General features: G+C 43.1%; 1 protein-coding gene across 5 annotated transcripts in view; it reads left to right on the plus strand.

Annotated features, from left to right (window-relative positions):
- The window catches only part of bbs9 (Bardet-Biedl syndrome 9), a 505,659-nt gene that overhangs the window by 70,239 nt on the left and 421,325 nt on the right, over positions 1-14,095 (plus strand). For all 5 annotated transcript variants that reach the window (XR_005943329.1, XM_041190083.1, XM_041190082.1 and 2 more), the window contains one exon: positions 12,472-12,612. Coding sequence is in view for 4 of the 5 variants with exons in the window: in XM_041190083.1 (XP_041046017.1) it covers positions 12,472-12,612 (141 nt within the window). In the remaining variant the exon portion in view is untranslated. The remainder of the gene's footprint in view (positions 1-12,471; positions 12,613-14,095) is intronic.

A 14,095-nucleotide genomic window follows, 5' to 3' on the forward strand; every position in this document is an offset into this window, starting at 1 on the left:
GTCTAAGAAGCCTTGGTGAGTTCCTGCTGCACATTTTGTAGATGGTACACACTACTGCCACTGTGCGTTGGTGGTGGAGAGAGTGAATGTTTGTGGATATGGTGCCAGTCAAGTGGGCTGCTTTGTCTTGGATGGTGACAAGCTTCTTGATTGTTGTTGGAGCAGCACATATCCAGGCAAGTGGAGAGTATTCCATCACACCCTTGTCCTTTGCCTTTTCGATGGTGGACAGGCTTTGCAGAGTCAGGAGGTGAGTTACTTGCCACAGGATTTCTAGCCTCTGACCTGCTCTTGTAGCCACATTATTTATATAGCTAGTCCAGATCAGTTTCTAGTCAATAGTAAACCTCAGGATATTGATAGTGGGAGATTCAGCGATGGTAATGCGTTTGAATGTCAAGGGGTGATGGTTAGGTTCTCTCTTGTTGGAGATGGTCATTGCCTAGCACTTGTGTGGCACGAATGTTACTTGCCACTTGTCAGCCCAAGCCTGGATATTGTCCAGGCCTTGCTGCACTTGGACATAGACTGCTTCAGTTTCCGAGGAATCACAAATGGTGCTGAACATTGTGCAATCATCAGCGAAAATCCCCACTTCTGATCTTATGATGGAAGGAAGGTCATTGATGAAGCAGCTGAAGACGATTGGACACTACCCTGAGGAACTCCTGCAGTGATGTCCTGCAACTGAGATGATTGACCTCCAGCAACTACGAATATCTTCCTTTGTGCTGGGTATGACTTCAACCAGTGGAGAGATCTCCCCCTGATTCCCATTGACTCCAGTTTTTCTAGGGCTCCTTGATGCCACACTTGGTCAAATGCTACCTTGATGTCAAGGGCAGTCACTCTCACCTCACCCTGGGGGAAGTGGTGACGTATTGGTACTGTCACTAGACTAGTTATCCAGAGACCCAGGGTAATGTTCTGGGGACCTGGGTTTGAGTCCCACCACAGCAGATGGTGGAATTTAAATTCAATAAAATATCTGGAATTAAAAGTCTAATGATGATCATGAAACCATGTAAATTGTTGTAAAAACCCATCTGGTTCACTAATGTCTGTTAGGGAAGGAAATCTGCCATCCTCATCTGGCCTGGTCTACACGTGACTCCAGATGCACAGCAATGTGGTTGACTCTTAAATACCCTCTGAGATGGCCCAGCAAGCCACTCAGTTGTACCAAACTGCTAAAACAAGTCAATAAGGAATAAAACTGGATGGAGCACCCGGCATCAACCTAGGCACTGGAAATGACAACAGCAAACTTAACCCTGTCGACCCTGCAAAAACCTCCTTTCTAACACCTGGGGGCTTGTGCCAAAATTGGAAGCGCTGTCCCACAGGCTAGTCAAGTGACAGCCTGACATAGGTTCTTTGCGGAATCATACCTTACGCACAATATCCCAGGCACCACCATCACCATCTCGCAGGTAGGACAGGATAGACTCAGCAGAGGTGGCTGCATAGTGGTATGCAATTGGGAGGGAGTTGCCCTGGGAGTCCTCAGTATCGACTCTGGACCACCTGAATTCTCATGGCACCAGGTCAAACATTAGCAAGGAAACCTCCTGCTTATTACCACATACCGCCCTCCCTCAGCTGATGAATCAGTGCTCCTCCATGTTGAACATCACTTAGAGGATGCATTTTGTGGCAAGGACTCAGAATGTACTCTGGGTGGGAGACTTCAATGTCCATCACCAAGAGTGGCTCGGTATCTCCACTATAGATGGAGCTGGCCGAGTTCTAAAGGACATGGCTGCTATATGGGTCTGCGGCAGGTGGTGAGTGAACCAACAAGAGGGAAAAACCTACATGACTTCATCCTCACCAACCTGCCTGCCACAGATGCATCTGCCCATGACAGTATTGGTGGGAGTTACCATTGAAAGTCCTTGTGGAGACAAAGTCCTGCCTTCACATTGAGGATACCCTCCATTGTGTTATGTGGCACTACCACCACGCTAAATGGGATAGATTTTGAACTCAAGGCTGGGCCTCCATGAGGCTCTGTGGGCCATCAGCAGCAGTAGAAATGTACTCAACCACAATCTGTAACCTCATGGCCTGGCATATCACCCACTCTAGCATTACCATCAAACCAGGGATCAACCCTGGTTCAATGAAGAGTGCAGGAGGGCATGCCAGGAACAGCATGAGGCATACCTAAAAATGAGGTGTTAACCTGTTGAAGCTGCACACAGGACTACTTGCGTGCCAAACAGCATATGCAGCAAGTGATAGACAGAGCTAAGTGATTCCATAACCAACTGATCAGATCTAAGCTCTGCAGTCCTGCCATATCCAGTCATGAAAGGTGATGGACAGATAAACAACTCACTGGAGAAGAAGGCTCCACAAATATTTCCATCATCAATGATGGGAGAGTCCAGCACATCAATGCAAAAGATAAGGCTGAAGCACTTGCAACAATCTTCAGCCAGAAGTGCCGAGTGGGTGATCCATCTCAGCCTCCTCCAGAGGACCCCAGCATCACAGATACCAGTCTCCAGCCAATTTGATTCACTCCATATGATATCAAGAAATGGGTGAAGGCACTGAATACTGCAAAGACTATGGGCCCTGACAATATTCCAGCAATAGTAATGAAGACTTGTGCTCCAGAATTTACCGTGTCCCTAGTCAAGCTGTTCCAGTACAGCTACAACACTGGCATCTACCCGGCTGTGTGGAAAATTGTCCAGGTATGTCCTGTATACAAAAGGCAGGCTAAATTCAACCCGGCCGATTACCGCCCCTTTGGTCTACCCTCGATCATCAGTGAAGTAATGGAAGGGGTCATCAACAGTGCGATTGTGCGGCACTTGCTTTGCAATATTTGTTAGTTTAAGGCACAATTTAGTCATAATGATGATTCATTGCAACATAGATAACTAAGGCCAGCATTGTCCCAGCAATTGGTGAGGTGTTTAGTTCTCTTTACTTAGGGCTGTCAAGGGGCTATAATTTTGAATTGCTTACTGAGAGACTCATCAGATGTTTGCACCCAGGCTTTTCCTGGTTTGTGAGTTTCAATGATCTTCATTGGGTATTCTGTAGGATGAAAGGAAAGTTAGCTGGAGGATAGTCATTTGTCACATAGCTCAATTGTGCTAACACTTAGGAGACCGTTAGATTGGTGGCATTCTTATTTTTTATAAATATAACAATTTGGTTTATTTTTAATCGAGTTTGTCCCATTTCTGCATGTCAGAAAATTGTGTGTCATGCATGTATGGGTGGAGTCTTGCTGGTCTGACCTTAAATGGCTGCTTTGTAGCTACCTGCCTCCCTACCAGCAGCTGCATCTTTCTGCCTGCCTGACCCTGAATAATGTAGGGTGTAAGAGTTGGCCTTCTGTGTTTGCGCCTGAGCATCCTCTGATTGATTCGCTGTCCAAAACAATTCTCTCTTCCTCCTCTAACAACCTGCCTGTTCTGTTCTCTACACTGTATAATACTGCTGAAGTTCACCTTGTTATAAACTGTTAAACAGCATTCCTTGCTAGGATGATTTCTGTAGCCTGGATGCATAAAGGATAGTAAAATTTTAAACCATTTTAATTTCAACACACATGACTGCTTTTGTCAGAAATTATTATGCTTTATTAAAAAAAATTGTCTTCACTATCGTTAAAATAGATTGCATTGTGCTGGAATAGAAAATCAACAGCTTTGATATTTAGAATCTATATCGTTCCTGAGTTGGAGGTTACCTCATGCCCTCCGTGTTGCATTGTAGTAGGCTAGTGCTGATGAACTCATCTGCCTAATAATTCTGAAAGGCTTTCAGAAAATAATTAAGAATTCAAGTATCTGAAACCAGTCCTGTTTGTCAGCAGGTTTTTATTAATGGATCCTTTTCTTCCAATTCTAAGTAAAATGTATGCTACCTAAATGCTTTCCTTTTTCCCGAGAGTTTAATCATATTGTAATATTTAGTCCATAAAGGATTTGAAAGAGAGGCTTTATGTTATTCCATGCAACATTGTTCTTCTCTGTGATTGTCTGGAAGTTTAGCAGCATCGACTAAGTGAAACAACGCGGTGAATCAAGCAGAGTGCCTCACCAGACAAAACAGGAAAGGGTCCAGGAAGTGCTGGCCATCAGCTTTGTGCTACTGGTCTCGACCCACATTTCATATCTCTTTTGAAGAAGTGACTAATGCTGCAGGAGAATGTATAAAGTACAGTGATTAGTAATTTCATGCCGTTCCACCAACAATCACTTGCACTTATACAGTGTTTTTAATATAAGTAAAGATTTTGAAGCACTAGACCGTGGAAAGTTTGGTGTGATAACCAAAAGCATGGCTGACAGGAAGTTTTGAGGCTTATAAAGGTAGACAGGAAACAGATGATGACAATCCTGTCGCCTATGGTGGAGCTGGGAGAAGGAGGGAGAAAGGTCGTGTGGAAGACCAGAGTCAGGATTGGAGACCATGGATTGGGACAGCGGGTGGACAAGACAAAAAGTACTCTGCTTTTTTGTACTTCCTGCCAAAGTGAACCACATTTTCCCACATTAAACTCCATTTGCCAGTTCTTTGCCCAGTCACTTGAGTGTTGTTGGCGCTGCACTCATCCAAGCAATTGGAGAGTATTCCATCTCTTATCTATTATTTGTAAATAATAATTGTTTTAAACTCATTGTTTTGGTTGACAGGGAGCCAGTAGAGGACGTGGAATGATGGGGAAGAGGTTCTGTGAGGCAGGGTGTGGGCAGTGGAGTTTTGAGGGCAGTCATAAGGCTGGCAAGAGCGGCTTTTGAGAAATCAAGTCTGGGGCAACTGTGTTGGAAGATTCATAAGCATGAATAAATTTATTTTTGAATATCACAGATGGAGAGATTGGCATAAATATTTATTTCAAAAATGACTGTTTGAAAGCACTTTCAAAAACCCAATTAGAAGTCAAGGAATCTGATTTTTTTATTCGTTTGGGGGATCTGAGTGTTGCTGGTAAGGCCAGCAGTTATTGCTCATCTCTAATTACTCTTAAAAAGGTTGTAGGAGCCACCTTCTTAAACTGCTGCAGTCAGTCTGTTGAATTTTGCAATAAAATCTGCAGATAATCAAACAAAGTAGAATATATACATCATATTAAATCTGGTATTTAATGAAAACAGGTGTGATAAGATACAGTGAACCCAGTACTGGATTATGGGTTATGAGACTGCAACGGTTTAACAACATATTGAGGCAGAATGATTTAGAACCGTGATATTAAAAAATTTATATGTGGTATTGGTATCAAAAGGATTTTTTTTTTGAAAAATATACTTTATTCATAAAATATCTGGAAGAACATTCCAAACCATTTACAAATCACCATCACATAAGAACAATCAGATTCAACTTTTACAACATGTATCACAAGGTGCATCAATACAATCAATGAATATTACAATCATTTCAATATGGTCAATGCAGACAATCAGACAATGGTATTGGAGTTATTAACATACATCATGTTGCACTCTGAGGTGCTTCAATACAATTATAATACAACTAGTATTCACTGCAGACATTCATTCTGAGCTGTACAGCCCGAGGGGCTCTCAACAGTTCCCAGCCCCTTGGTGCACTGTGGCAGAAAGGTCTTAGACAGCGACCCTTCCCCATTGCGCCTTTGCGGCGGCTGGCCCAAGCTTTAGTGTGTCCCTCAGCACGTAGTCCTGGACTTTGGAATGTGCCAGTCTGCAACACTCGGTCGGGGACAACTCTTTGCGCTGGAAGACCAACAAGTTTCGGGCAGACCAAAGAGCGTCTTTCACCGAGTTGATGATCCTCCAGATGCAGCTGATGTTTATCTCGGTGTGTGTCCCTGGGATCAGCCCGTAGAGTCCTGTGTCACAGAACTGCTCGGGATGAACCTCGACAGAAACCACTGCATCTCTCTCCAGACCTTCTTTGCAAAGGCATGATCCACAAGGAGGTGAACAACGGTCTCGACCCCACCACAGCCACCTCGAGGGCAACATGCAGAGGGGGTGAGACTCCTGGCGTGTTGGAATGATCTTACGGGCAGAGCCTTTCTCACCACCAGCCAAGCTACATCTTGGTGTTTGTTGGAAAGTTCTGGCGATGAGGCATTCTGCCAAATGACTTTGACAGTCTGCTCGGGGAACCATCCCACAGGATCCACCCTCTCCTTTTCCCTCAGGGCCTCTACAATGTTACGTGCCGACCACTGCCTGATGGACTTGTGGTCAAATGTGTTTCTCTGCATAAATTTTTCCACAAGATGGTACGGCACAGTCCAACTACTTGGAGCATTCTGCGGCAGCGTGGCCAGACCCATCCTTCACAACACCGGGGACAGGTAGAACCTCAGCACGTGGTGACACTTGGTGTTTGTGTACCGAGGGTCTAAGCACAGCTTGATGCAGCCACACACAAAGGTGGCCATCAGTATGAGGGCGATGTTGGGCAAGTTTTTTCCCCCTTTATCTAGAGGCTTGTACATCGCGTCCCTGCGGACACGATCCATTTTCGACCTCCAGATAAAGCGAAAGATGGCTCGGGTGATCGCCACCACACAGGAGTGTGGAATGGGCCAGACCTGCGCCACGTACAGTAACAGTGAGAGTGCCTCATACCTGATGACCAGGTTCTTACCCTCAATGGAGAGGGAGCGTCGCTCCCACATGCCCAGTTTTCTTTTCACCATAGACACTCGCTCCTTCCAGTTTCTAACACATGCTCTGGTCCCTCTGAACCATATCCCCAACACCTTCAGCCCTGACAGTGAAGGGGACAAAGGATCGGTCAGCCCAGTTCCCAAAGGACATGGCCTCGCTCTTCCCATGCTTTACCTTGGCTCCCGAGGCCAATTCGAACTGGTTGCAGATGTGGATCAGTCTGCGCATCGACAGCGGATCCGAGCAGAAGACAGCGACTTCGTCCATGTACAGGGAGGCTTTGACCTGAGTGCCTTCACTGCCTGGGATCGTCACTCCTCTTATGCCCGGATCCTTCCTGATGGACTCAGCAAAGGGTTCTATGCAACACACAAACAGGACAGGGGAGAGAGGGCAGCCCTGCCTGACTCCAGATTTAATCGGAAAGCTATCTGATTCCCACCCATTGATAGAGACTGCGCTACTGATGTTAGTGTAGAGCAGTTGGATCCAATTGCGAATTCCCTCCCCAAACCCCATTTTGGAGAGCACATCCACCATGTAGGTGTGCGATATTCTGTCAAAGGCCTTCTCCTGATCCAGGCTGATGAGGCAGGTATCCACACCCCTGTCCTGTACATAGGCAATCGTATCCCTGAGCAGCATGAGGCTGTCAGAGATCTTCCTGCCCGGCACAGTGCAGGTCTGGTCAGGGTGGATCACCAATTCCAGAGTGGATTTGACCCGATTGGCGATGACCTTGGACAGAATCTTATATCAAAAGAATTTATACTTTGCAGGGAGCATAAGCATTTGATGGTGCATTATTGAAGATCCAGATATTAATTTCTTGCTGTGGTGTTTTGCACATTCTGGTCTTCCTAACTACAAGATTTAACTGCTGGAAAATGGCAATTGCTGCACAGAGAGAGATTTTGGGGCATATTCGGCGCATGGCTTGAGTGGACTTGTGCAGTTTCTTAGGAAATCTCAGAGACTCACTTGGAGTGGGTAACTAATATGTAGATTTTGAGTAGTTTGGAGGGGTGGTGGTGGTTGGTGGTGGCGCCGAGGGAGCTTGTCAGTTCCTGATATTTAAGCTTCTTTAAGATATGTTGAATCTGTGTGTTCAATGTCCAGTTGTATAATACCCTGACCTTGGGTAAGAGGAATAAAAACAGAAAATGCTCGAAATACTTAACAGGTCTAGCAGCCTCTGTGGAGAGAGAAAAACCGAGTTAACGTATCAGGTTGGTGTTTCCGACAGAGTTACTGACCCGAAACATTAACTCTGTTTCTTTCTCTACAGATGCTGCTAGACCTACTGAGTGTTTCAGCATTTTCTGTTTTTATTTCAGATTTGAAGCATCCACAGTACTTTACTGTTGCTCAACTAAGAAGAAATTGGTCAGTAGCATAACAGTCATGTGCTCAATCGCCTAAAATTATCACATAGAACTTGAAAGTTGTCTTGCCTACAGTTATCCGTTACTTGAGTGTTTGATCACCCTCCTGTTACAGCTGGCAATTGTCGATACTTACTAAATTTGTTAAATAGCTTGTAAAGCTTATTTATGTGCAGCTCCACAATCCCTCTTCCTCCTGCAGATATAAATATGCATTGCCATCATTCCACATGTGACCTGTGATAGGTTTTGAGCCTGAAGGTTGAAACAAACCTTTTTAACACACAATCTGAACACTTCATCCCGTGAAGCACACTTGTCTCCATGTTCTTATCAATCTGTGCACTGAGGGATAGTTTGTGCTTTTCTTTTATGACATTTTACTTTACCTATTAAATGTACACAGCAATTTTAAATTAATTCGAGTGCCCCACTATTGCTGATGCATTGGTTTGTGGTTAGTTTAGTTGCAATTTTGGTAGATTTGATTAATCAATGAATGCTGGGAATGAAATAGTTACATTAAAAAAATGCGAATTCACCAAAGGCCATACTATGAAACATAAATTATGTAAAATGCATTATTTTATGAATATCAGAGATGGCTTGGCCCTTCAAGTGGTTATATGCCTAACTCTCAACTAGTGGGGAAGAGTTTTGGTCCCAAGACTGGATGTGAGGCGAGGAGGATGACAGCTGTTGTTGGCCGAGTCTATAGAAAGATTGCTCAGTATTTCAGTTTTTCAGCCAAGTAACTTTTCATCACTTGAGATACTATTGATGAAGTAACAATCTTTATTACTTCATTTTGAAAAATCAGCAAACAGTTGAGGAAAAAGTCAAAAAGAATCACAGTGAAATGATTATGAAAATCTATAAATTATTTGGTATATTTGTACGCTAAACACCTATACACAACAAACTCATTGTTGGTGAAATATCAAAACCAGAAATCAGCTGCTTTCAGTCATATGATGGGTGTCTTAATTACCTTTCAGTCAGCACACAGATTGAAACCCTATCCCTGACACTTGTTTACGCGTAATTTATACAGAAATAATGATTTATTTTCACACACAAAGGAAATAGGAAACAATTCATGGATTTAATTCCAGACGGTGATCCATTTAAGAGGAAGCAGGAAAAAATCAGTTTACCTAAAGTGACCACAGATCAGTATTTAGTTCATTAGAGTTCACTTGGATACTGCTAACATACTGCTAATATACAAGTTCAACAGGTAATAGGGAAGGCAAATGGAATGTTGGCCTTTATTTCAAAGGAAATGGCATATAAAAATAGGGAAGTCTTGCTAAAACTATACAAGGCCTTGGTTAAACCACATTTAGAACACTGAATAATTTTGGTCCCCTTGCCTAAGGAAAGATATACTGGCATTGGAGGCAGTGCAGAGAAGGTTCACTAGGTTGATCCCGAGTATGGAGGGGTTTTCTTATGAGAAGAGGTTGAGTAGATTGGGCCTGTACTCATTGGAGTTTAGAAGAATGAGAGGCGACCTTATTGAAACATATAAGATTCTTAGGGGGCTTGACAGGGTAGATGCTGAGAGGTTGTTTCCCCTTGTGGGAGAGTCTAGGACCAGAGGGTATAATCTCAGAGTAAGGGGTCACCCATTTAAAACAGAGATGAGGAGGAATTTCTTCTCTGAGGGTAATGAATCTGTGGAATTCTTTACCACAGAGAGATGTAGAGGCTGGATCGTTAAGTATATTCAAGGCTGAGATAGACAGATTTTTAATCAGTAAGGGAATCGAGGGTTATGGGGAAAAGGCAGGAAAGTGGAGTTGAGGATGATCAGATCAGCCATGACCTCATTGAATGGCAGAACAGACTCGATGGGCCGAACGGCCTACTTCTGCTCCTACATCTTATAGGGGAGAATTTTTCCCATGGCAGGCAGGCTTGGCGGGAGTGAGTGGGCGCGGTGCCGATTGGCTGTATGCCGCCATTTTACATGGGCGGGCACGTGAAAGAGCACAGCAATCTCCCTGAGGCATGAAGCTGACTCGGGGAGATTGAATGGATTTGAAAACTTTTAAATAAATAGGCAATTTTATTTAAACATGCCTCCTCATGTGACAGTGTCAGGTTTTAATGTGTGTTTCACAAGAGGAGGGAGAGGTAGAGAGGAGAGGGAATCCCAGAAACCAGAAAAAAACCCCTTCCAGGCAAAATAGCATCCTGGTGTCACGTCTGTGGCCACAAAAATGTCTATCTGTTCCCCTTACGATAGAATCCCCTATCACTATTGCTCTCCCACTCTTTTTTTCCTACCCCCTCCCCCCCCCCTCGCAACCCCCTGCAGCTGAGCCACTTGTGGTGCCACAGACCTGACTCTTTCTGCATTCCACTGAGAAACTACCTCTCCAGCAGTATCCAAAATGGAGAGTCTGTTAGCGAGAGAAATTGATCCAGGGGACTCTTGCACTACCTGCCTAGAGCTTTTACTCTTTTCCTTTCCGCCTGTGCACTCTTTACCTGTGGTGTGACCACCTCACTGTACATGCTTTCAACGAAGATCTCAGCCTTGTGGACGCTCCACAGTGACTCCAGCCACAGCTCCAGCTCTGAAACGTGGATTTCGAGTAGCTGCAGCTGGAGACACTTCCTGCTCATGTGGTCGCTCTGGACACTGGTGAGAAACAAAGAGGACACCTTAATGTAGACAGACTGGCCAAGCACCTTAAACAGCTTATTTGAAAGATTTGTTGCTATAAGGGGCTTGGTCAGACTCATCTCAATATGAAGAATTAAATGTTAAAATGTAATTCATTTAAATATCTAAGCAATTAGCATGAAAATGATGAGTTTAAAATAAAGCAGGTGCAAGACCCAACATATAAATTGCGTGAGAAGCTATAATGGCTGAGCACATCACACCTGAACCCTTTGAAGTGATACAAGCCTTTCATAGAATAATAAGACCACGGGCATATTTTGCCACCAGTGTGTGGGGGCGGGCCTGACATGTCGCTGTGTAAAATGATGCGTGATGTCGCCAGGCATGCGTCCCAATGTCATCGCATGTCATTTCAATATTTCGTTCAGCCGGCGCGCACTGAAGGCGACTGCACACCCCCTGAACTGTCAACAGCCTATTAAGGCCATTAAAAAAAGTAATTAAACTTGTTAAAAACGCTGCCCGTCCAACCTTCAGGTTGATGGCCAGGCGAAGGGCCCAAGCAGCCTTCGCGTTTTTCAGGAAACCTCATCCTGAAGCTTTTATAAAATAAAAAAAATAAATTTTCCTAACTTCACAAACATGTCCCAGCTCATGTGACACTGTCGTAAGGGGAACAGATAGACATTTCTGTGGCCACAGATGTGACACCAGGATGCTATGTTGCCTGGAAGGGGTTTCTTTTCTGGTTTCTGGGATTCCCTCTCCTCTCTACTTCTCCCTCCTCTTGTGATATGCACATTAAAACCTGAAATAAAAGCAGAAAGTGCTGGAATTACTCAGCAGGTCTGGCAGCATTTGTAGAGAGGGAAACAGAGTTAATGTTTCAAGTCCAATATGACTCTTCGGAACTCACCTTAAAAACTATCCCTTTGACCAAGCTTTTGGTCACCTAACGTAATGTCTCCTTTCTAGCTCGATGTTAAATTTTGTTTGATAGTGCTCCTGTGAAGTGAGTTGGGGAGTTTTATTACATTAAAAGTGCTGTATAAATTCAAGTTGTTGGTGTGATATTGGATAACATGCAACTGTGTTGAACCATTACACATAGGTAGCTGGCATTTTGTTCCAGTCAGGCACATGGCTTTTATAATGGAAGGTGTGATTTCATTGTTATCACAATGTAGCAAAAATAGCTGATATAGAAAGCATATCATTTTAAGCAGGGCACTTGAGTAGTCTGATAGCTCCAGTGGTATGGAATCAGAACGCCAGTAAGAGCATTTGATTCCCATCTACACCTGGTGACCTTCTGTGAGTAAATTTCTTTAATACAAAAGCTAAACACTGCAGTTGCTGGAAATCTGAAGCAAAAACAGAAAATACTGGAAATACTCAGCAGGTCAGACAGCATCTATAGAGAGAAACAAAGCAAGTATTGCAGGTAGATGACTCTTCATCAGAATTGAGGAAAGAGATAGATTTCTCTAGTTGTGTTTAACATAACTTGCAGAGAGAACAATTGAGCTTTATGGGGAGAAAGCTCTAGTCATGGCTCTCAAACTATATCTCAAGCCACCCTGCTTGGAGCAGAATTCAGGGTAACTGTAGAGAAATCAGGAACAAACTCACCTTACCTTATTTTCAAAATGTTTGACAGTGTTTATATTGCAAGGCTCAATTGTTGGTGATAAGATTACATGAGCATATTTTTCCTTGGAAGTAGGCTTAAAAATATAGCTGCAGAATATAAATCTTCATATAAATTCTTCCAAAGTTTAAAAGCAATTTTGCCTTGCAGGTGTTCCTCGAATTGTACAGTGTACGTTTAGCTTGCCATTGAACTTAATTTGCCAACCAATTCAACCATCTAAGAATGCTGCTCACAAAATAACAATTGACACAAACAAACCACCAGTAAATCTCTCGGCTCTTTTTCCAGGTAAGTGCTCTACAATCAGTAACGGTTTCATAAATGCAGCATGAGCTATTAGGTTATTTATAATTGGGTTATTATAGAATAATTACAAGGCAAATCATCCTTAGCCAGCAGATAAAATAAAATCTATTTCTGTATCACTACTCAGAGAAGTAACCTCCACCTTACCCCCATTGTCTTCCTTCCTCTGCTGAAGAGCATGACACCTTGTCAATATGGTTTAATAGGTTCTGGTACCATTTTCCACGTATGTCCCTGGTCCGTGAGTGTAGTGGGATATGTTATCACTGGGGCATCACAGCTGAGTCTCGCCTTATTCCTGCACAGACTTCGACTTGTATGTATATGGTGTTATGATCTCAGTAGAGACCAGTAGCGTTTTTAGTTTTTTAGAATCTGAAAACCCAAGTATTTATTAAAAGAGGCTCACTGTTCAAACAAAATAATTTTATTACAAATAAAAACAAAGAGCATAAACTATAATAACTTCACTCTAAGATAATTTTAAAAATTAACACAATTGCTTAAACTCTAAATTGAATGTCTTAATTCCACTTTAATTCTACACCCATTTGGCTTGCACTCCAAAACTGTAAAATCACTTAATTATCCAAACTTGCAAGATTAACCACATGGTCTGGGTACTATATCAATGGTTTGTATATGGACAGAAATTTCTTGGGCCATCCATTTGTGTGGCAGGGTTGTCCCTTCAAATCTCCTCTAGCCATCCTAAGGCTGAAATCTCCTATTTCAATATAGGTGTCTCAAGCATAACCACCACAGTTCTGAACTCTCCTGGTTCTAATATCCTTTAACTATGGATTTTGATAACAAAAACCCTTTCTCTGTCCTCAGCTTGGCTATACCAGAAATTCAACTCGCTGTTAGTAGAGCCCTTCAGTTAACAAGAGTTTTAACTTATTAGGCAACACCCAGAATTTCAACCAAATTGTGCTGAAAGAGATATTTCCATCACTCCAGGTTATTTTAAAACTCATAAACTAAATTGCTTGAACAGAGAACAATGTCTGGGAACCTACTCTCCCCTATAATTAACTTGTTGACCCTTTGTTTTTATTGTTTTCCTCCCAGGCAACCTGGTCACATGATCATTTACCGGACCCCCCCCACCCAAGCTATTCTTTTACCAGAAATCAGATCCTAGTTCTTAGAGACCGCCACCCCAAGATAAGATATAGGTTTTTTTCCCCCAAAAGCACATGGGCCATCACAATTGCACCTTTAAAGTAATGAAACATCCCAAGGCGCTTCACAGGAACATTATAAAACAAATTTGACACCAAGCCACATAGGGAGATATTGGGTCAGATGACCAAGAGCTTGGTCAAGGAGGTACATTTTAAACATCATCTTATAGAATCATAGAAAGTTTATGGCACAGAAAGAGGCCAATTGGCTCATTGTCGCTGCGTTGGCTGAAAAACGAGCCACTCGGCCTAATCCCACTTTCCAGCATTTGGTC

The sequence above is a fragment of the Carcharodon carcharias genome, chromosome 6 (genome assembly GCF_017639515.1).
Source record: "Carcharodon carcharias isolate sCarCar2 chromosome 6, sCarCar2.pri, whole genome shotgun sequence".
Taxonomy (NCBI): domain Eukaryota; kingdom Metazoa; phylum Chordata; class Chondrichthyes; order Lamniformes; family Lamnidae; genus Carcharodon; species Carcharodon carcharias.